The sequence below is a fragment of the Camelus dromedarius genome, chromosome 11 (genome assembly GCF_036321535.1).
Source record: "Camelus dromedarius isolate mCamDro1 chromosome 11, mCamDro1.pat, whole genome shotgun sequence".
NCBI classification, from domain to species: domain Eukaryota; kingdom Metazoa; phylum Chordata; class Mammalia; order Artiodactyla; family Camelidae; genus Camelus; species Camelus dromedarius.
In genome coordinates this window covers 49228415-49250330 of record NC_087446.1, presented here as the reverse complement: position 1 = coordinate 49250330, position 21916 = coordinate 49228415, and the positions used below count along the sequence as shown (strand labels likewise).

The following is a 21916-nucleotide window of genomic DNA, read 5'->3' as shown; positions in this document are numbered from 1 at the left end:
ATTAAAGGACTGTATCAGCTAACTTCATCTTTCAGCAGCAATTCGAGATGCACGTTACTATTTAAATGAGTGACTAGATCTTGACATGTGATACATTTTGCATTGCTGAAATAGTTACAGAATTGAGTGCTTGCAGAAATTGTGTCTTTATCAAGTTTTATTTAATGTATATTAAATCCAGGCTTTATTCTAAGCATTTAACATATTTTTATCCATTTAATTATCATGTGGTAATTGAATAATTGTATGCTGCTTCAGTTCTTTAAAAAGTTAAAGAAAACTTACGGAATTATATTGTTCTGTGCTATTTTCTTTATTAGTGCTATGACCAATTTAAACATTCATTACCTCTCCTACAACCCACACTAATGTGGCTTACACTTTATTCTTCTTGTAATGAATATTCTTTTCCTTTTCCTGTCTTAAGAAAATTATTTTTCATCCCTTATTCTGAATTATTTTCTTCAATAAGAGATTCTAAGAATTTGCTAAAAAGTTTTCAACTACAGACAAATCATTCTGTTCTTATTTTTCTTCTCTTGATAAAATGTTCGTGCAATGTTAGCAGTCCACTCGGCATTCATTTCTAAGTAGTAACGCCAATGATAAATGCCAAATGATAAACACAGTGCTTTCTGTATGATTTTGGTATTTTCAGTTCTGATGAAATACAAACGTGAATTTTTTCAGGTTTAGCAGAATTAGGTACCCTGTGTGATCCTTTACGGAGCTGCTCTATCAGTGAAGAAAATGGACTTAGTGCCGCCTTTACCATTGCCCACGAGCTTGGGCACGTGTAAGTACCGCCTGCCACCTCAGTACTGTGCCTTCTGTATACCTCTGCACAAATGCCTAAGATTCCGTCTTCAGCTGAGTAATTAGCACCATAATTTCTTTATAAAATGTGAGTAGTGTAATTTTCACCCCTGAAATGCTAACTCTGGCTCTTTTGTGATCTATGTTAGGTCAGACAGGCTGCACAGATCAACAGACTAAGCAAAGAACTAGAACTTGGGAATTCTTTTATTTCATTTACTGTATTGGATTACATGACAAGCACTCTGGCCTCTGTCCCTTGTTGCCCTATACATGACCAGGTACTGTGCTCTACCATCTCATGGGAGGGCCTGCAGGGGCCCCTGGTTCTGGGGACGCCCCTAGGTATTTGTAATACCAACTCACTTCCTGCTCTTATAGCTCACAGCCTCAGCAGAGGATGTGGCCTGTGGGAATGTCTCAATCACTTAATTTATTTTTTTTAATTTTCTCCCAGCTCCATATTTTTTGTTTTTGTTCTTATTTATTGGTGAAATTTGAGATTCTCCTCTCTGTTCTTGCGTTATTAGAAATTCTACTGGGGTTTTATGCTCTAAAAATGTAGAGGCCATGATTTCCCATGATACCCTTGGAGCTCCTGTAGAAAAAATCAGAAACCCCTAGAAACTCATCCTCTGAAAAATGGTTCCAGGTGTGCCCCCAGGACTCCTCTGATTCTTTGGTTATCTGCTAATGAGGAATTGAGGGTAGAGCTGCCTCTCTGAATGAACTACATTTTCTTTTCCTGGTCATGACATCATTAGAGTGTTTCTCTGGAATAATTTCAAGTCGAGATCCTTTTTATTAAACTAGTGCCTCTTCAGTTCCCTTTACCATGGTTATAGCTCATGATCATCAACAAGAGCAAACTCACATCTTCACATCATTTGTTGAGGTCGAGGACAGGGTCAGGAGTGTACATGATGCACACTGTGCATTGCAGCAACATCTGAGAAGCAGTATTTGCTGGTTTCCAAGGGTGCAAACTGGTAGAAGAGTGTTCTTGCAGAGAGTCCCATCTTAGACATTTATTTTCTTCCTGAGAAACTCTTTAGGTGTGTTTAGAATATTGGTAAGTAGCTTATTTAAAGCACCGAGTTAAGTACAAATTTTGGGAGGCAAGGACCTGAGTTAGGTGGTTTCAATGTTCCTTCTAAATGCGAGGTTTCACTTAGATCCTCCAAAGAATGTGTAGGATCTGTTGCTGACCAGCTAACTATTTAATATCAATGCTCTTGTTGTGATGATTAGGTTGACCTTTAGGAATATTTTTATTATTCCAGTTCTGTCAATCACCGTGTATTCATCATAGACCAGAAAGAGCACGTGGGCTGTTTCATAGGAAATAGATGGAAACTGTAGTATGATATGGAATTAGGGCTTAAAGAAGTTTTTTTGTTTGGGTTTTTTTTTTTTTTTTTTTGATACTGTAGTAGTTGTCAACGGTCTAGAATTTAGTGCGGTAGAACCTTTACCTAATCTTTCTACACACGTCTCCTAGGCGATGTGTGTGCAAACTGCTGCTGTTTTTAAGGGAACGCTATGTCCATATTGTGGTGAGGTGAGCCAGAACCCAAATATTTTGATTGTTTCAATTCAGATACCAAATCAGTGGACTGTGCTACTGATCAAAGTTTTGATCTAGTGTTTCTTGGACAGCAAATGCTCTAAACATGAAGGTACCCCTAGCATTATAATACTTCATGGCAAGATCAAGAGTACAAATCCTGATGTAATCAGATTTATCTGCATTTTAGATTATACTATAAATATAAGAGATTTGTTTCTAATGTTGTGTACATAGTTTAGTATTCTTTTTAAAGTGCTTATTTTTATTTTTAGATTTAACGTTCCACACGATGATAGTTTTAAATGTAAGGAAACTGGAATTAAACATCAATATCATGTAATGGCTCCAACTTTAAATTACCACACCAGTCCTTGGACCTGGTCAAAATGCAGTCAGAAATATATCACTGAATTCCTAGAGTAAGTGATTTTGTTATTTAGTTAAATAATTGCGCATTTATTAGATTATAAAATTTGAAACTTGTGTGTTCTTGTGCGATGCAATTTCTGTTGAGTTTTTTATTGTTTAAATTTAAGCTTCTTTTCACTGTACAAATGGATGTTTAAAAACAAGGAAGGAATTATATTATTTCATTCATGAAAAATTATTTTTTTGAGGGGGTCAGTTCAGGTCTAGCTATTATTATTATTATTATTATTATTATTATTATTATTATTATTATTATTATTATTATTTTAATTTGGGCTCATCATTGTGGTAGAAACTCCTTTTGAGGAGAGACTTAAAGGGAATCAAAGCTTCCCTATGTGTGAGTCCTTTCAGAGGTGTAACATGTTGAGAGGAGTTGAGCGGCTCCGGTTTGAGATGCCCCTGCAGGCAGAGAATGGCTAAAGTCAAACTATGAATATTCTAAATAGCTCTCCAAAGCCGCAGGGTTATGGAGACTCCAGGTCTACTTGTTCTTTTGGAGGCTTTTCCTAGCTCTGAGAGAGGAGGGAGACCCAGGGACTTCTTGCCTTGTCTCTTTAACTCCCACCAGGTTTCTTCACTTCCCAACTTCTTATCCAAATGTTATTTCTGTCCTAATTATTGAAACTTGTCCAACAGTCAAGGCCAAGTCATCTTTTTGTATAAACACAATACTGTTTCATTTCTTTTACTACGTATTCTAATCGCCAATTTATACAGTTTTAGTTACTTCTGTTTCCAAGAATGATGGGAATAAGTGAAACCATGTTTTGGAATGTATGTTTATAAATACATTCCTTAATTATAATCAACAGTGGTTACTTATTGTTGTATGGGAACTTGATTTAAAACCACAGCACACAGTTGCTGCTCCATACATGATTGCATATAGTTCTGTTCATTGCTAATTGAGGGACTGACTAAAAATACCAGTGGGTGTGCTGATTTTTGGAATGGGGTAATATGATTCTCTCCAGTGGGAATTTTAAAATTCACATGTTTATGTTTTGGGCAAAATTAAACATGCCGTTTAGCCAGTAAAAAATTCCCCACCAAATATTTCCTCTAATTATTGCAATTCAATAAATCGTTGTTTTTAACCCAGTTGAAGTGACTGCACATGTTCATAAAGTTTTCTGTAGACTATTATGTGACAAACTACGAGTAACAAATATACATCTTCACTGCTATCTACCACTTTTCTAACTCCTCTAAAGGTATTATATCATATACTTTAATAGCAACTTCAAGGTAGACATTATCAGTCTCAATATGCAGATGAGGAGACTTAGTTAGGTTCAGGGAGACTAAATAACTTGTCCACACCATGCATTCTGGGAAGTGGTGAGACCCAACTGCAAACTCCCAGCTGACATTCTTTGTTTTTTTTTTTTAAGTTTTAAATTTTTTTATTTCCAGCTGGCATTCTTGACTGAATTACATTCCTTTCCTAGAAAACCTCTTTGAGATGGAGACAGAATAACACTTTTTGAAATTCCTTTGTTTTGTTGTCATTTAGAACTATAAATGCATTTTTTCAGATGATTTTTAAACTTTAATTTGTACATTTTAACCCATCTGGATATTTAGATATAGGGCATTGCAATTGGATAGCAAAACAGATCAAAAGTGTGATGTGATCAAAATAGGAATTCAGGTTTCAAACATTATTTTCTGATGAATTTATGTTTATTATCTGTCACAGTTCTTTTAAAAAATTTTCCCTTTAGGGCAGTTGCGGATATCAAATGAGAACAAACACATGAAAAATCCTTTGTAAACTGTGAGGTTTTCTTACTGACTTTGATGCGAGTTTATTTTTCAGTTATGAAATGAAATACTGATAGTCTCTGAAAGTGCAGAGCTACAGAAAATGTGATAAAGAATCTTCTACTGAGATGCATCTGTATGTGTTCACAATATTTTGGCTTCTGTCACTGTTCCAGCACTGGTCATGGGGAATGCCTCCTTGACAAGCCAAATGGAAGAATATATGACCTGTCTTCACAGCTTCCTGGATTAATGTATGATGTGAACAAGCAATGTGAACTTATGTTTGGTCCTGGATCACAAGTGTGTCCCTATTTGGTAAGAAAAAGTCTGTCCTTTTGCTCGAAAGCTACCATAAAGTTGTAGTTAGAATGTATTTCAGAATGTACACTTATTTTCTTGGACAGAAAGTGCACTGAATATATCTTTAAAATATCTTAAGTATTAGAAAAATTTGGTCTTTGTCAGGAAGGGGTTAAAAAAAAGGAGGAAACTAAAATTTGAGTACTTATTATATGCCAGATACTGTGTTAGATACTTAAAAATTACCTTTAACTCTCACAAAATCTCATGAAATATCCCCAGTCAGAAAACAGAGCCACAGAGAGGCTATTGAAAATTATAAGCATTCAAATAACTGTTTTCAAATGATATTGTTTTGTGGGTGAGGGAAGAAAACATAAGTGTTTTGTTAATGAATTGTATTAAAGGTTCCAGGAATCTAGTAGACTGTATTTTAATTTACACAGATTTGAATCCAAAGCAATGAAATGTGGGGCCTATTGTTTAGTTAAACAATTACTTTATAATTTATTTTGAGGATTTTTCATAGATTAGATACTTTAAATTTCCCCTGAAATAGCTGATTTAACACTTTAACTGATTCTCTAATCAAGATTTTGTCTTATTTAGGGGGATAAATTTTGGATTTAGTTTGAATAAAGGTCACTACTTTGGAAATCCATGCCTTACTCTTCCAAGCAGAATACTCATTCTGTTTTCTTCATTCCTGTAAAAACCTTTGCCAAGTTGCTTACTAGACTACGAGATTATGAGGATCCCTGGACCAGGAATCCAGCCTTATTCAGTCATTTAAATAAAGATATATCCCCAGTGTTCAGTTCAGGATCTGCCACATAATAGGTGCCACAAAATAAATGCTTACCGAGTGCTGAATGAATGAATGAAAGCTACTTAACAGTGAGCACAGGGACACACAAAGCATATTCTATACAGTGAGTATTATTCCTGAAATCTTAAATTTATAGTCACAGATTTTATAAGCCTTTAAACATCCACTCTAGAGGGGGGAAGGTTTGCCTAAATTTTTTGTTATAAAAGCTACATTTCTTTCCTACCTGACTTAGATACTGAAGGAACTTTGAATTTAAATTCAGAAAAAGAGAAGCGTTCTCTTGGGTCTAGCTCCTGTGAGCCTCTGTGGGTTTTCGTACTTGTGAAAACCTCAGAACCCTTTGTTCAAAAGTTGAAAGTATGCATTATATTCACCAAATAGGAAACCAGTGTACATTACACAGTATTTCTATGCACATTATTCATACATTCCACCGTTGGATCAAAAGGGGCTTTTGGAGACTCGTTGTGAATAACATTTAACAACAAAAAGTCCTTTAGAAAAATGTCTCACATGATTTTGAATATTTCAGCTCCAGTTCGTCTCTTCCAGGGTTCAGCGTTTGATAAAAATCCAAAAGTTCTTAAAAGCTAAAGGTTGCCATTTCCTATGTTTAGAGGAAAATCGATGACTGGGACTGACTCGGTAAAGATTTCTTACTGACTGCTCCCAGCTCTGACTGCAAAACCAGGAAGTCTACAAGTGTACAGGATCCACTTAGAAACCAGTGTATGATGCTGAGCTGATCCGGTGGTCATAGTGCTACTTTTACTCTCGCTTCCTTGCCTCTTGTCCTGTGCAGAAACAATGCAGGCGTCTCTGGTGCACGAGCGCAGAGGGAGTTCACAAGGGCTGTCGCACTCAACACATGCCACTGGCAGATGGAACAAACTGTGGTCCTAGGATGGTAGGTTTTCTTGAAGGGTGAGTCTTATATCAAGAGATCTTCCAAGGAGGTGATCGCTCTGCATTTCAATGCTCTTCATTATTCGCCGTCAACTCTTGTTCTGCTAGTGGAATGAATGTTTTTGCCCTATTTGTTTGATATAACATATTGTCAAGTGAATTAAAATTTTCATTTTACCCCTTTTTTCAAGATCTAGCAGATGAATATTCTAGTTACACAATTACATGGATATTTAGTGATCTCAATGTATTATAGTCTTGTAATTAAAAATGAGTGTAGACATAAATATTTCGGCAATTCCCAAAAATTCATGGATGTTGCCATTGTATACATTTTCTCCTACAAAATTCAGGTAAGTATAACTGAAGGTTTTAAGTGGCTTCTTCAGATCTTTATTGGTTTTGAATGTTTTAAAATAACATTATACTGCTTAAAAAAAAAAAAAAAAACCCTGCCTACCATACTACTTCATTGCCGTTCTAGCAACAGGCATCAGTTTATCTAAATCTGCCAATAGATGTCAGGTGGTAGGGTTACCGTGGTGATGAAACGTGTTGTATGGGAGGGTGAAGTCAGATTGTGCTTGGTGCTCCGGGACAAACGAAGGCAAGCCCATCTGGTCTTGGTGGCCAGTGTTGTTTCCACTGAGTAAGTTTTAGTCTGAGAGGCACCTCTGAGATACCTGAGCACAAAAGAAAAACTGCCTTGGCAGTGGGTTGGCTAGTGCTGCCTCTCTTGTTAACGTCACATTAGGCAAAAATAAGAACGCCTTAAAATAAGGTCACTGGCTGGAGTTGTGCCTTTATACCACCTGTTGCTTCACTGCAGTGTTCGTACCAGCGACCGCCCTTCTTTTGAATCACTTGTCCATCAAAAGGTATTATTTCCACGCGTATCACTCATATCGCAAATGAACTGATTTTTAAAGCAACTGAAGTGCTCGTTGAAACCCTTTAGCTTTCAAATTACTTTGTGATTTGAGGATAAAAAAAAAAAAATCCAGTGGACTCCTTCAGTTCATCGATTTAAACTAGAACTGAATTTTACAGTTTGAACTTTATCTAAGATTTTTATTTGGAGCATAAGAATTGTTAAAAAAAAGACTTTATGTTTCTCACTTCCTGTGATAATGGTACTAGTCATTGGCTTTTTAGGGGAGAGGAGAGGAGGAGAGGCATTTGTGAGAGTTACAAATTATCTGAGGCTGAGCTGAGAAAAAAAACTTCTTGGAGTTTGAATACGAGGCTACTGATATTAGCCCAACGAATGGAAGACTTGCTCCAAGATGCTCACCTGATTCAAATCTAGGATTTGGCTTCAGTGCCTTAGCAAATTTTTAAGTTATTATATGCCATGTGAGCTGGTCCACCCACCAGAAGGCCAGCACCACCCCAAGATGCCCTTGACTTTGGCCCTATCCACCAGCACACTGACATAGCTCTTGGACACCCTGGGCCCCTCAGCCAGCTGCCCCAGGGTCCAGTCCCACCCACCAGTGAGCCAGGTGGTGGCTCACTGACCATACAGTGAGCCATGCCAGGACCCAGCCACACCCACAAGTGGCCAGGCAGCCTCTGCACAAGGCAGGACCTGGCAGCCAACAAGACCAAGGGCCAGCCACACCTATAGTGCACCCAGAATAGTCAGCTCACAACAACAGAAGGACCCACACAACCCACACAGAGGGCACCCCTAGAGCATACGGCTCTGATGACTAGAGGGGAGAGCCCTACTGGGCCCTATAGGACATCTCCTGCATGAGGTCACTTTATTGTCTTGATGAAGAGCGAGTGGGTCAAGCTTCTTTTGTTCAATATAATGTTTTTGAGGTTCATCCGTATTATCGTGTACATCAATATGTCATTCCTTCACGTTGCAGTGTAATTCAACTGCACAGTAATTTGTTTACCTTTCTCTTGTTGATGGGTATTTGGACTATTTCCAGTTTTTGGTTTTTGTGAATAAAGCTGTTATGAGCATTCTTGTACAAGTCTTCTTGTGGACATATGTTTGTATTTCTCTTGAGTAAATACCTAAGGTAGAATTGCTGGGTCATAGGGTGGATGTGTGTTTAACTTCATAAGAAAGTGCCAGACAATTTTCCAAAATATGTAAACCATTTTAGACTCACCAAGCAGTGCATGAAAGTTCAAATTGCTCTGGATTCCTTATGAATTCTTGATATTGTTAGCCTTAACAAAAATGTAGCCACTCTAGTGGGTGTGAAATAGAATTTCGTCATGATTTTAACTTGCATTATCCTGATGATTCTCAATTTGGGGCATCTTTTCCTTTGCTTATTAGCCACTGAAGTATTTCCCCAATGAGATGGTATGGAGGGCATGGGTTTGTTGGAATTCAGGATAAATATGATGAGATACTGAGACCTACTTTAAAACCCATGTAGATTAAAAGCAGAAGTGGCATTTGGGGTAACATGTGGATCATGATAGGTATAAATTCCCTTTTTAAAAAAAATTAATTGAAAGCAGTGAGCCCTTATGCATTAACCATATTCATTATTAAATGGACCTTTTATTCATGGTCAACCCATCTGACAATGAGTTAATTTTACTACATGGTGAGCAGTGTCACATTCTTTTTCATGCTCTGATCTCTCAGAAATAAATAAACAAAAAGAGAATATGCAAGGATTATTTAAATGTTTCTGGAAGAGGCCCACAAAATTTACATGCATATTGTTTATTCTATTCCGAGATTTTGCTTTCGTTCACTTCTAAGTGGTTTTTCTCATGTTGAATGCTGTGTTCTACCGGAGCGCACAAAACATTTTTCCTGCTACTAATCTTGGTTATAGGATTAATTTATTCAACAGGAATTTGTCAAGGGCCCACTATGTGTCAGGTACTGTTCCAGGTGCTCAGGATACATCAGTGAACAGAAGAGGACAGATCCCTGCCCCACCTGGAGCTTGGGTTCTAGTGGGAGACTGCAGTGTTACAGACAAGAGAATAGGACTGTGAACAAGAGAAACAGAGCAGAAAAAGGATTGGAAGGTTTCTGGTAGGGAGGGCAGATGGCAATTTAAAATATGGTGGTCAAGGTGGATCTTATGGGAAGTTGCCTAATGAGCTGTTTTAAAGGAAGTGAGGGAGTTAGCAATGAGGTCATCACAGGGGAGTGAGTTCCAGGTAAAGGGGACAGCTGAGCTCCTAAACCTGGAGTATTTCTGGCATGTTTATGGAAGAGTGAGGAAGACATTTTGGCTGGAGTAGAGTGATGAGAGAGGAAGATGTGTGGGAAGCCACTGGAAGAATATTCTGTAGGGCCTTGCAGGCCATTGTGAGAATTTTACGTTACTCAAAGTGGGATAATTGAAGGATTAGAGCAGAGGAGTCATCTAATTTGACTGAAATTTAAAACTGCATTTAAAAAGGATCATGATCATTCTGACAATCTGTAGGGGTCAGGAGTACAAACAGGGGAGATGTTCTCACAGAGCCGTTGCAGTCACAGAGATGCGAGGTGCTGGTGGCTCAAACCCGGGTGATGCTTCAAGGTCAACTTTGTATATGTTTTTTGAAGGAAATAGAACATTTGCTAATGTATCAGATATGGAATGTTGCAGGAAGAAGAGCTAGGGTGACTAGGTTTTTTTGGCTAATCAACTAAGATCAACTGAACAGATTTTTGAGGGGGCAGGACGAGAGTTCAACTTTGGGTATACTATGTTTGAGATGGTTATGAGACATTCAAATGAAGTTGAGGAAACAGCTGTCCATAGAGTCTGGAGTTCAGGAGCAAGATCTGGACTGGGAGTGACTGTTGATCAAGAAGAATAAAAGACCAAGGTCTGAGTCTAAGGACGTTAAGAGGTCAGAAAGAAGACGAAACAGCGAAAGAAACTGAAAAAGTGAAATCATTAAAGAAAAGAGAAAACGAAGAGTATGTGGAGCCCTGGAAAATAAGAGAAGAAAAAGATGTATCAAAGAGGAAGAGTGATGAGCTGTGTCACATGCTGCTAAGTCAAGGAGGGCGGAGACTGAGAACTGGCTGTTGGTCATGCTGTCCTGGAGACCACTGGTGGTGTACACGGGAGTGGATCATGGAGGGTGGGGTAGACACGCCTCTGGTCGCGGTGCACAATGAGAGAGAATTGGCCGAGAGAGTTAGACGCTGAGCACAGACAATGCTTTCAAGGGAAAACAGGACAATAACTGGTGAAGGAAATGAGATCTAAGAGAAGTTTGTTGTTGTTGTTTTTAAAGTGGGAGGAACAAGAGTGTGTTTGTATGTTAAAGGCAATGAGTGGAGCACTTCTCAAACTATCTCTTGCAAAGGACCAGTCTTCTTTTTAAAACACTTCTGATCATTTATAAACATACTGTTGTGCGAAATGATGAAAATGAAAATGCAGTGAAAAAAGACATTCAAAGTGTAAGCCAGCTTTTAAAATGGAAAACAAAATGGTGATTCCTCAAAAACATTAGAAGTAGACTTGCAGGACCCAGCACAAACACCTGGTTATATATCCAAAAGAATTGAAAACAGGGTCTCGAAGAGATAATTTGCAAACCCATGTTCGTAGTTGCATACAATGGCCGAGATGGAAGCAACCCACGTGTCCATCAGTGGATGAATGGATAAAGAAGATGTGTTATATACATACAATGGAGTATTATTCAGTCTTAAAAGGAAGGAAATTCTGCCACATGGTACCGCATGGATTAACCTTGAGGATATTATGCTAAGTGAAAAAAGCCAGTCAAAAAAAGACAAATACTGTATGATTTCAGTTATATAAGATACATGGTGTAGTCAAGTTCGCACAGTAGAATGGTGATTGGCAGGGGTTGGGAGGAGAGGAGAAGGGGAGTCATTGTTTGATGGGTACAGAGTTTCAGTTTGGGAAGATAAAGAGTTCTGTGAATAATGATGATTACACAACAATGTGAATTGTTCTTAATGCCACTGAACTGTGCACTTCAAAATGGGTAGGATGGTAAATTTTACCACAATTAAAAATAAAACAAGTATAAGCTAATTTTTAAAATTATTAACTTCAATAAATAAAATTACTCAGTCAAAATCTTAAAAAAAAAAGTTTCTAAATGCTTACTCTCAATTTCTGTACTCATCTTCTCACAGACTGACAGTGACAGTTCACAAAGACCGGCATCTGTGCCTGGACCACACTGGGATTAGCTTTCATGCAGTGGAGACTGGAACAGGGATGATGTTGGTGTGGAGTGAAGTTTTAAGTAGTGAAAAGAGATGAGACTAGGTGCACAGTGGAGGGGTTGACTTTGGATTTTTCATGTATACTGATTGGCAGGAAGGCTAAGTATTGGGCACAATTCCTGTTCGTGGGTAGAAGGGATGAGGGGGATTGTGGACAGATTCTTCTGTAAATTTCCATTTTGTTCATAAAAGCAGAGAACAAAGTGATCTTTGAGACTTTGAATGAGATGGAGTAGAAAGTTAGCTAAAAGGGTGGGAGAGTGTTAGATATCTTTGCATAAAAAAATAGAAGCATAGACATATACTTTATTAATCAAATGTTTCTTTGCTTCTTATCAAAAATATTTTTTATTATACTAAGTTTTTCCCCATATATAATCTCATAGGCAAGGTAAATTTCCTATTCTTTTTTGCATTGTTGATCTTTTTACAATTATTCAACAGATACACAGGAAATATTCATAAAGTGGTGTCAAACACAGTCTTGTTTCTGAATTGATAGCATTTTGCTCTAAATTGTATGCATTTTTTATTGATCTCTGTGCTGTTGTCATTACTGTGATGTTCTCATTAGATGTGCACGCATCATTTCTTTCTGTGTTATTTCTGTAGCATTGCCGCCACGGGCTCTGTGTAAACAAAGAAATGGAAACACGTCCTGTAGATGGCGAATGGGGACCCTGGGGACCTTACAGTTCTTGTTCAAGAACATGTGGAGGTGGAGTCAAAAGCACAACCAGGCTCTGTAATCGCCCCGAGTATGTCTTTTTTATGTCACTGTAAATTAAGATTATCTCAAGGCACCAGAAAGTAAACACCAGTTTCATTCACTTCTAAAACTGGAGGTCAGTCTGTAAGTTTCTGAGATTCAGAAAACTTCTGGGATACTTTAAGCCATTTATTACTTTATATCTCAGTAGATTCAGACTTTAAAAAAAAAAACTAAATTAAAATAATCTTTAGAATTTGAATTAAGACAGAACCATTTTTTCTTTCTTTATTTTCTGGTTTAGTGTAAATTTGAAAAATAGTTGTAAATAATGACAGTGATATAGTGGCATTTTTACTTTTACTGTGTTTCCATTGAAAGATCCTGGCCCCTTTCAACTGTGTTTTGGCTTTCCTGGATAAAATATGTAGTTCTGTTACCAGTTTTTTATTGTTTGGTATCATGTGTCATGTCGTATTTTCTTTCTCTTCTTTTCACGTTATAGATGCTTCATTGTCTTTAGCTCAACTTAAGTACTGAAGCATAGGCTGTGTTCATCAAACTATGGAAAAGAATTTAGGGAATTCCATAAAAAATTTTAAATAATGTTTCTGTTGTTATACAATATATAAATTGGTAATAAGAATTTTTAATGCAGAAATGAGATGTACTCTGAATAAAATCTGACTTCGCTTACTTGAACTTTAGAATAGCTACATTAGGCTAGAGGTCTTCATATTAAGAAAAAAAACACGCTGACAAAAGAGTTTTTATTTTCCAGCATAAATTAAAATAGAGATAGATGGCTATAGATCAATACCATAAAACTCTTTGATCTGAGTAATAAGTAGGATTTACATGACCAAGAGGCATATGCATATTCCTTTTTCTAATTTAATATGGTATTATCTTGCTTTATTATCATCTTTGGCTCACTATATGTGTTTCCCCCCCATCCCCAGAAAGTGAACAAGCCCTTTTTTGAAGTTTTAAAATTCATTCCCATCACTGGTTAGTTCCTTGTTAGTTAATCTAGTCATGAATAAGATACCTGCCCTCTAAGCCACAGTGTCCACTTCAAAATGGATTTTCTGTTATTAACCGCAGCATTGCTTGACAACCAGGTTACACGCTTCTGTTAAAAAACAAAAGTGTTAGTGGGACGGCAGTGGCTTTCCAGGTCCTGAAAGAGAATGGAACAGTGTTAGTAAATGGCAGGAATAATATTGTACTGATGTGCTTTAAAATGTAATGAATTTGACTAGGCCAAGAAACGGAGGAAAGTTCTGTGTGGGCCGCAGGATGAAATTTCGCTCATGTAACACTGATTCCTGTCCAAAAGGCAAGCAAGACTTTCGCGAGAAGCAGTGCTCTGTTTTTGACGGTAAACATTTCAACATCAATGGTCTTTCCCCTAATGTGAGGTGGCTTCCAAAGTACAGTGGGAGTAAGTAATCAGAATATTTTCTTGATGCAGACAGTTTTGGAGACGGAGGAACACACGGCCATATTACTCTACACCCCAAACTCGACTTTTTCTTACAGTTGCCGTAAAAGATCGTTGTAAACTGTATTGTCGGGTTGCGGGAACCACTCGCTTCTACCAGCTGAAGGACAGGGTTGCCGATGGCACGCCTTGTGGGACTGAAACGAACGACATCTGTGTTCAAGGCCTGTGTCGGGTAAGTAAACGTGTTATATTTTAAGTGACTTGCAGAACACTCTTTTCCTCCCACTCCTGCAACCAGGTACTACTTCTGTGACTTCAGAATTCCTTCTTGTGCATCTCGACGCAGCATCCTCTGTCTTCACCTTGCTGTCTATGCGAGCATGGCTAGGAGACTGTTGCCAGGCCATCCTCTGTCATCAGGAGTGACTCACGAAGCAGCAAGATGAGTTCGCTGCTTTTGTTTTTCCTGTGGTACTCAAAGTCAAGATGAGGGATGAGGTCGGCTTCCTAAAAAAAATGGGGCGTATCAGAACACAAGGGTTGTGAAGTCCTTTCGCTACTTCACGTGGGACCTTCTGGCGTGAAGGCCCCTCTGTGTTGGAAGCAGTGATCTCTGCCCTCCCTTTCTCCCTTCCCTTGCTTCGTATGTACATTCAGTGGACACTGACTGAGCAGCTACTAGATGCCCCATCCTGTTCTAGTCACCAAGATGAGAGGATGGAACAGAGTACCTACCTCCAATGTGGGCACAGGTGTGTGGGGGACACAGGCGTACATACAATCAGAGTGCAGCGCCCTGGGGCCATCTGCAAGAGGGCGTCACATTGTAGGAGTGACTTATTCTCTGGGGAGATGGGTAACAGATTCAAAGATGCTCACAGAGGGTGTGAGTCTTGAGCTAATTCTTAAGGAAGAGTAGGTTTTAGAAAGGTGTGGAAAGTAAGGGGCCAGGGTTAGAAGTAGCTACCGGCTGATGGTGGTTATATGTACTTTTTTACCTGCAGTCCTTGGAGACCCCTGGAAGGATTTGGAGTTAAGTGAGAGTTGTGATTTGATTTGGATGCTAGAATCTTCAGAACATAGTGGGTTGTTTGGAAATTGGAGATGGGTAGGCTGTGTAAGCAGGATTCTAGGTGAGAGCAGATGAGCCCCTGAATTAAAGCTCACAAATTGCAGGTGGCAAGCTTAAAACGAGATGATGAGTCTGAGAACTAGGGTAGTGAATGCCGTCTAAAGAATACAGATGTAACCTTGGGAGCCCATTCCTTTGGTTAAGTGGAACCTAATTTTTTCTCCCTATAACCAAATATTTACCAGTTTTTCTCACTACAACCAAGTATCTATTACCAGTTACCTAGGTGATAAAGGCCTTGCACCTCAAACGGCTAATGAGATGTTCAAAATAATTTAAATATTAGAAAAAGGGTACTTGGTGGCTAGAGAAAAAGTGTTTTATCAAAATTAATAGCAGAAAGTCAGATACAGTGGAAATATATCTGAACATAAAGATGCATATTACTTTCAGAAAATATCTGGATGAAAATTTTATTTTGGAAACATTTGCCTTATGAATAGAAGTTCATGAGGCCTATGAATTTTTCTGACTTTCCCGATCACGAAGTCTAGAGGAGCGCTGCAGAGAGCTAAACACGGCTGCAGCGTCTGCAGGAGACCCTGTGCATGGAGAGGAGCTGTTCTCGTCCTGACCCAGAACAAACCGTGTATTTTCACCTTGACTTATGTACTCATTCTTTTCGTAAACACTGATCATTATGCCGAATAGTCATTTTAAAGGAGTAAACGATGTCTTCCATATGTGTTCAGTTTATTCTCAGATTTCTAAGGTTATGAGTTTAAAAAGTGAATCACGAAAGACATCTTTTTGGAGTTACTGTGATGTGTTACTTTTTAGTCCCTTTCGAATGATTTGTCTTTATAAAGCGTGATTTTCAGATGATGGACCTAGGAATCACCGTCAGTGTTTGTTACAACGTGGATTCCTAGGTTTCACCTCCAAGGATTTTAATTCAGAAAATCTTGGACTCTTCCTTTTTAAATCCCACTCCACGTGATTTTGATACAGGAAGTATGTAGATGACCCTTTAGAAAACACTGCTTTTTCAACTACGTGAAGAGATGTGTGAAGATACTGACATACAGCAAGATCGGTGGATGTTCTGAAAAAATCCTGTTGTATCTAATCTCCTATCAGTTGAAAGGATGCTTTTGAAAAGAACTTTGTAAAGCACCATGCTTTTCAGCGGTCATTTTTATACTACTGATTGTTACTATTGTGTTTTGAAGCAAGCGGGCTGTGATCACGTGTTAAACTCCAAGGCCAGGAGAGACAAATGTGGAGTGTGTGGTGGGGACAACTCCTCCTGCAGGACAATGGCAGGTGTCTTCAACAGTGCTCATTATGGTAAGCTGTGTATTTGTCTCCAGTTTTCTCTTTTATTTGATATAATAGTGGAGCATATGATAGAGGAATAATAATAATGGGTTATTATTGTTTTGTCTAGTCCCTACCCTTAGTTCAAAATTATTGTTAATCAAATCTTATACCAGATGATCACTGAATTAATGAATTTACCTGCTCAAGACTAATCTGATTCTTAAAAACTTACTAGGTTCATTTGTTAGAGTAAATCTAGTACAATTTGACAATGATGTATGAAGAGTCCCCCCAGTTAATGAAGTGTTTTTACTGCTATTCTTGTAATCCGTGTTGTATATATTTATTATTTTTCCAGGAAATTTGCTTTCAGTTATTTTTAATCATTTGAACCACATTTTTTTTTTTGGTGTGACCTGGTCTATCTGGTTGTGTTTCTTACGGATAACATACTGAAGCCGATTGACGGTGAAGGATAAAACCATTATCAATGTTGATTTGGAATGAGCGTTACATTTGATCTTCCAGGAAGTATCTGAATTACAGATATAATTGCTATTTGGCCATATTTTCATTTTCCTTCAAAATTATTATGAGAATATATTATATCAGCTATTTTCTATTAAATTATCTGAGAAAACATTTTTTCTTTTTATGGCAATAAAAGCAGCCCTTTAAAACTTTCTTTGCAAAATAAAACTGTATGTTTTACAATTTTATTGTTCAGCATTAAACCGTATTCATATGTTTCTGAACATAGTTGTTAACAAGAGTTGTTTCAATTAAAGCAGTAGAATTGAAAACACAATTTATATTTTTATCTATATAAAAGTATAGATAATGCTATATAAAAGTATAGATCATGCTCTGGTCATGCTTATGAATCTTGATTACTAGATAATTTAACATTATTTTCCTGGTTTTTATGACTCATTGTTTTATAAGAGCCATATAGATTTAACCCTCTTTTCTAACCAATGGCACACATTTGTCAAAGTCTGGTCTGTATTCACACAAAAAATTTTATCTCTGTATAAAACCACATGCACCAAATTAGGATCATATATTTAACTTTTCCAAATTGTACTATAAATTAACCAGTTTGCAAATGGAAAAAAATAGCATTTGTCACACTATTGCCCCCTGGTGGTAGCTTTCATCCTGTCACCTTTGCAAAGTCTAGGAATGCTTTCTTAAAAAATAGCAAAGACATAAATAGGGGACGTAGTAGGAATATTTTAGAGTGAAAAAAATCATGAATCAAAATTATTGTTGTAGGCTTATAACCTACAGCCAATATGCATAGAGGGTATACCGAATCATCAGACCATTTATCCCCTTATATTGAATGTGATGTCTTAAAGAGATATAAATAAATAAGGATGCTCAGAAAACACGCAAGGTAATCTCATATCAGGGTTGCAAACTCAAGCTCTTTTAAAACTTCCTCTTCTCAAGTTCACTCCATATTTATTAAAATTAGTTTATGAGAAAATTTCAGCCCCTTTTGTTTATGTATTGAATAAAGAGGAAAACCCTAATAAGGAACAGGAAAAACTTAGAATAGTATCACTAGAGCAAAATTAATTGTTGACTTAAAACCTGAGAGTATTTGGAGAATTATGTAACGTGAGTGGTTTTAGTGCCAAAAAAATGTTCTTTCTTATTTAATATGTATTTGATACAGTATTTCCTCACCTTTTAAGCATTGCCAGTGTTGTTGAATTTGGTCTCATAAAACAGAAATATTTTCATTTCTCTCATAAACTTTTTACTTTTCTCTTGGCATTTGTTAGTAGACCTTAAAAAATAATGTAAAAATTTTGGGGTGCAAATAGGAATTCCTGCTTACACTAGAACCTAAAAGCTTAAGAAGAATGTTTCTCTTTACCTTGTATTATTTTACTATTCACTGAGTCTGTGTACACATATAGCAGTGACTGACTATTTTTATATCTCCTGGATTTGTGAATAGCATTTGGAGTCCTGTATTTTTTCCCATTTAAGAAATATAAAGTGTAAAAGTATTGGTCAAATTTAAAAATGAGTATGTGTATTAAATATTTCATTAGCTAAAATACTAACTTCATTCTTATTCTATATTCAAAATTTTAGAAGTAAGAAAAATTAGGAAATTCACTTTAAGAATCCCAAACTCTGTATATTTCTAGACAACAACCCTTTTTCCTTAACCCCTGGTAATTTGTATAAGGTATGGATTCAAAAAGAATAAGCACTGTATTGTCTTTCAAAGAGAAGATGCAATTAAGTCTGGCTATGCTATTCACATTTTTCATTCAGCACCACTAGCCTCTGGGCCATCTGCTTTTTGTGACAGTTAACATGTATAAAATTATATTGCAGGTTATAATGTCGTTGTAAAGATTCCCCCAGGAGCAACAAACATTGATATTCTTCAGCACAGCTATTCTGGAAAACCAGAAGATGACAATTACCTTGGTAAACATTTTCAGTTAAACAGCAGCCAGCCTGTGGTTTGTGTACAAGTTCATGGCGGTCTGTGGTGGTTGTAAATTCTTGGAAAGCAGGCAAGGAGAGCCCTGAAACAAACATGCAATTTCAGTTCATAAGGAGCTTAAGTCATCTGACTCCCCTATATGTCTTTCCTTCTTGGATATCTATAACCTATTTGAAAAATATTGAACTAAATTCTGAAAAGTAAATTTAACATTTTCCCCCATGAGGGTGTTCTAGATAACCAAAGCTTATATTCAATTAAAGTCGTATGTGTATTTAGAATAAAATACTCTTTTATCTTTATCTAAAATGAATTCTAGATCTTTGGGGTTAACTGTCTTAAAGAATTTTCTTAGATGTTTTTACCATGTAGTAAAAGTCTTTAAATACAATTTTTTTAAGCTGTAGTGTTATATGGCAAGGCAGAAGGAGAACTATGGTTTCATTTTTAGATGTGAATGAATATAGTCATAGTATATTGTCCTTTTGCTATTTCTAGAGTATACATTTCAGTTGTTATTTACTTGGCAAAATTAGCTTTTAGGCTTAAAGAATTTCATTTAGACCCGAAAAGGAAAAGATGGCTTTACAAACCTTTCCCTTCTGTCTGATAAATATCTTAATGTTGACTTCTCTGTATTTCACCAAACTGGAGTAGGTGGTGATGTAGAGCTGAAAATGAGAAAGTACCTGCTTCACATTAATGAAATGTGAAATATTGGCTCAAATAATCAATGCTTGTCACTGGGAATCTGAGTCCATAATGAACAAATCTATCAGTAATTGTATTTGAAATTATAGAGTCAATTTGCAAAGAGAACAGCTGTGTAATGGATACAGATTTTCCTTTTGGTGATAAAAACGTTTTAGAATGAGGTAGAGGTGGTGGTTGCGCAATGTTCGTGAACGCACTATGCCATCGAGTTGTTCGCTTTGAAGTGGCTAATTTTATATTATGCCAATTTCATCTCTGTGAAAAAATGCAAAACGTTTCCTAGAGAAAGTCAGATGTAAATGTTTTGATTAACCTTTTACATTTAGTGGCAATTCTTTTTTCTTTTGCTAAAATATTACCTCAATGCATATACACAGATATATGCCACTGTACTGGAGATAATTTAGTCTGTCTCCCTTAGGCTCCCCCTAGGGAGATGTTCTCATTCTCCTAGGGACAACAAGTTCTGCCTAAGTTTAAAAGTTGTGAATACACACTCTATTACATACTCTATTATATACATATGTAAACGTAGATAAATATCTACACTGTAAATATGTAGTATATAGATAAATATCTACACGTATGCCTATTTGACAGGATTCTGTTAACACCTGTCAATGGGAAAGAGAAAGAACTAGAAGGTGCAAGATCACAGAGGCAGAGGGAGCATGCTGGAGAGCAGTCACTCCGTAGGCATGAAGGGTGATAGACTGCCTCGCTTTGAGAAAGATCCAGGCATTTGCAGAGAGAAGATGGGAGATGCATGGCCTTTTAGAACACTGACCCTCAGCTGTTGGAGCTTCGTGCATCTTTTAATGCTGCAGCAGTCTGACTGCCCTTTCCTTCTTCCCCACTGATGACCAGGATTGATTTAGCTGATCTGTCTGCTGGCCCATGACCTCTTTCTGTTTCCCCACTTCCCGTATGTCCCTCCTGGAGGCTGCATGCCTGGTGGAAGATGACCACCTCGGAAAGAACAAATTATAGCGTGAATTCATTTTCGTGGCTTTGGCCAGTGTGCTGAAGGTTCCCTGCTTCTGGATTAGATAGCCCTCGACAGTAAAATAAAGTTTATTTCCTCAATATGAATTTATATTTCCATTCTCTAATTTCAGAAAAGGTGTTTGATGGTAAAAGTTAAAAATATTTCTGTCGTGTTGACTGGTTTTGCTATTTCATGAGCTCTGTCCTTTTACAGCCTTGTCGGACACTCAAGGGAATTTCCTTTTGAATGGCAATTTTGTTGTAAGTATGTCCAAAAAAGAAATCAACGTGCAAGGAGCTATTTTTGAATACAGTGGTTCAAACAACTCAATTGAAAGAATTAATAGTACTGATCGGCTGGAAGAAGAACTTGTTTTGCAGGTAAATTCTCAGTAGTTGTTAATGAGACAGTCTCAATCAGATTAGTTAACTGGGATGCTTAAGTGCTTTGTGTTTATTAAAAATGATCTTTTAAGAATATATCTTTTACGATTTAATTATTTGCTCCTTTGTGTTTTTATTGAGGTTTTGTGTGTGGGTAATCTGTACAACCCCGATGTGCGTTATTCCTTCAACATCCCCATGGAAGAGAAGAGCGATCTGTTCACATGGGACCCATATGGACCATGGCAAGACTGTACAAAAATGTGTCAAGGTACCCTGGTATTCAATAAAAGACAGAAGTTTAGCTGCGCATGCGGGTATAATCTGGGGCGCTGCTGAGTCTGCCTGCCTGTGGAATCCACGCACATACACCTCACAGACATACAAAGGTTTCCTATCTTTTTTCTCTTCCTGCTTTTTCATTCTTTGCTTTGTAGACTTAACGGCCTCCTTTATCTCTATCATTCTCAACATTCTCCATCCTTTCTCCATCCCTTTTCGTTCTCATCCTCTTTCTCAGAGTCACAGAAGTTAGACGTCCCCCTAACTGGGATTCTGCTACCCAGTGAAATCCCCACCCACTTGTCCATTCCCCTCCAGCCACCCGTCTCCCTGTTTTTGAGTTGGGGCACCAGCATCCTTTCCTTCTTCTATTTCCCTTCCCTGACCACAAGGACATGTGTTTGTCCTGATGGATGAATAACAGAAAGCAGCACAGGAGGAAATGTAAAAGCAGTGAAGTTTACAGCAGAGAAAGCAAATGAAGGGCTGGTGTCTTTGGGCGGTCTGTAATTACGGATACCTAATTGTGTGATCCTCCTGCATTTGTTCAAATCAGTAAATATTCATTGAAGGACTCTTCTGTTTTGGGTTATTAGGACCCTGATTTTGCGTTCAGTTTTTAAAGCCCGGCGGAGGAAACAGAGGCACAAGTAGATTACCTGAATTTTAAATGGTAAATGCAGCGCT

General features: G+C 37.5%; 1 protein-coding gene across 2 annotated transcripts in view; it reads left to right on the top strand.

Moving 5' to 3' along the window:
- ADAMTS20 (ADAM metallopeptidase with thrombospondin type 1 motif 20) overlaps positions 1-21916 on the top strand; it is a 134158-nt gene that overhangs the window by 47130 nt on the left and 65112 nt on the right. Inside the window, exons 8-18 of one of the 2 annotated variants that reach the window (XM_031462728.2) lie at positions 691-796; positions 2659-2805; positions 4762-4903; positions 6523-6627; positions 12442-12587; positions 13804-13922; positions 14084-14220; positions 16293-16410; positions 18748-18843; positions 20778-20944; positions 21089-21218. In XM_031462728.2, coding sequence (XP_031318588.2) covers positions 691-796; positions 2659-2805; positions 4762-4903; positions 6523-6627; positions 12442-12587; positions 13804-13922; positions 14084-14220; positions 16293-16410; positions 18748-18843; positions 20778-20944; positions 21089-21218 — 1413 coding nt within the window. Of the gene's footprint in view, positions 1-690; positions 797-2658; positions 2806-4761; positions 4904-6522; positions 6628-12441; positions 12588-13803; positions 13986-14083; positions 14221-16292; positions 16411-18747; positions 18844-20777; positions 20945-21088; positions 21219-21916 lie in introns of both variants that reach the window. The other variant, XM_031462727.2, reaches the window with a different exon arrangement.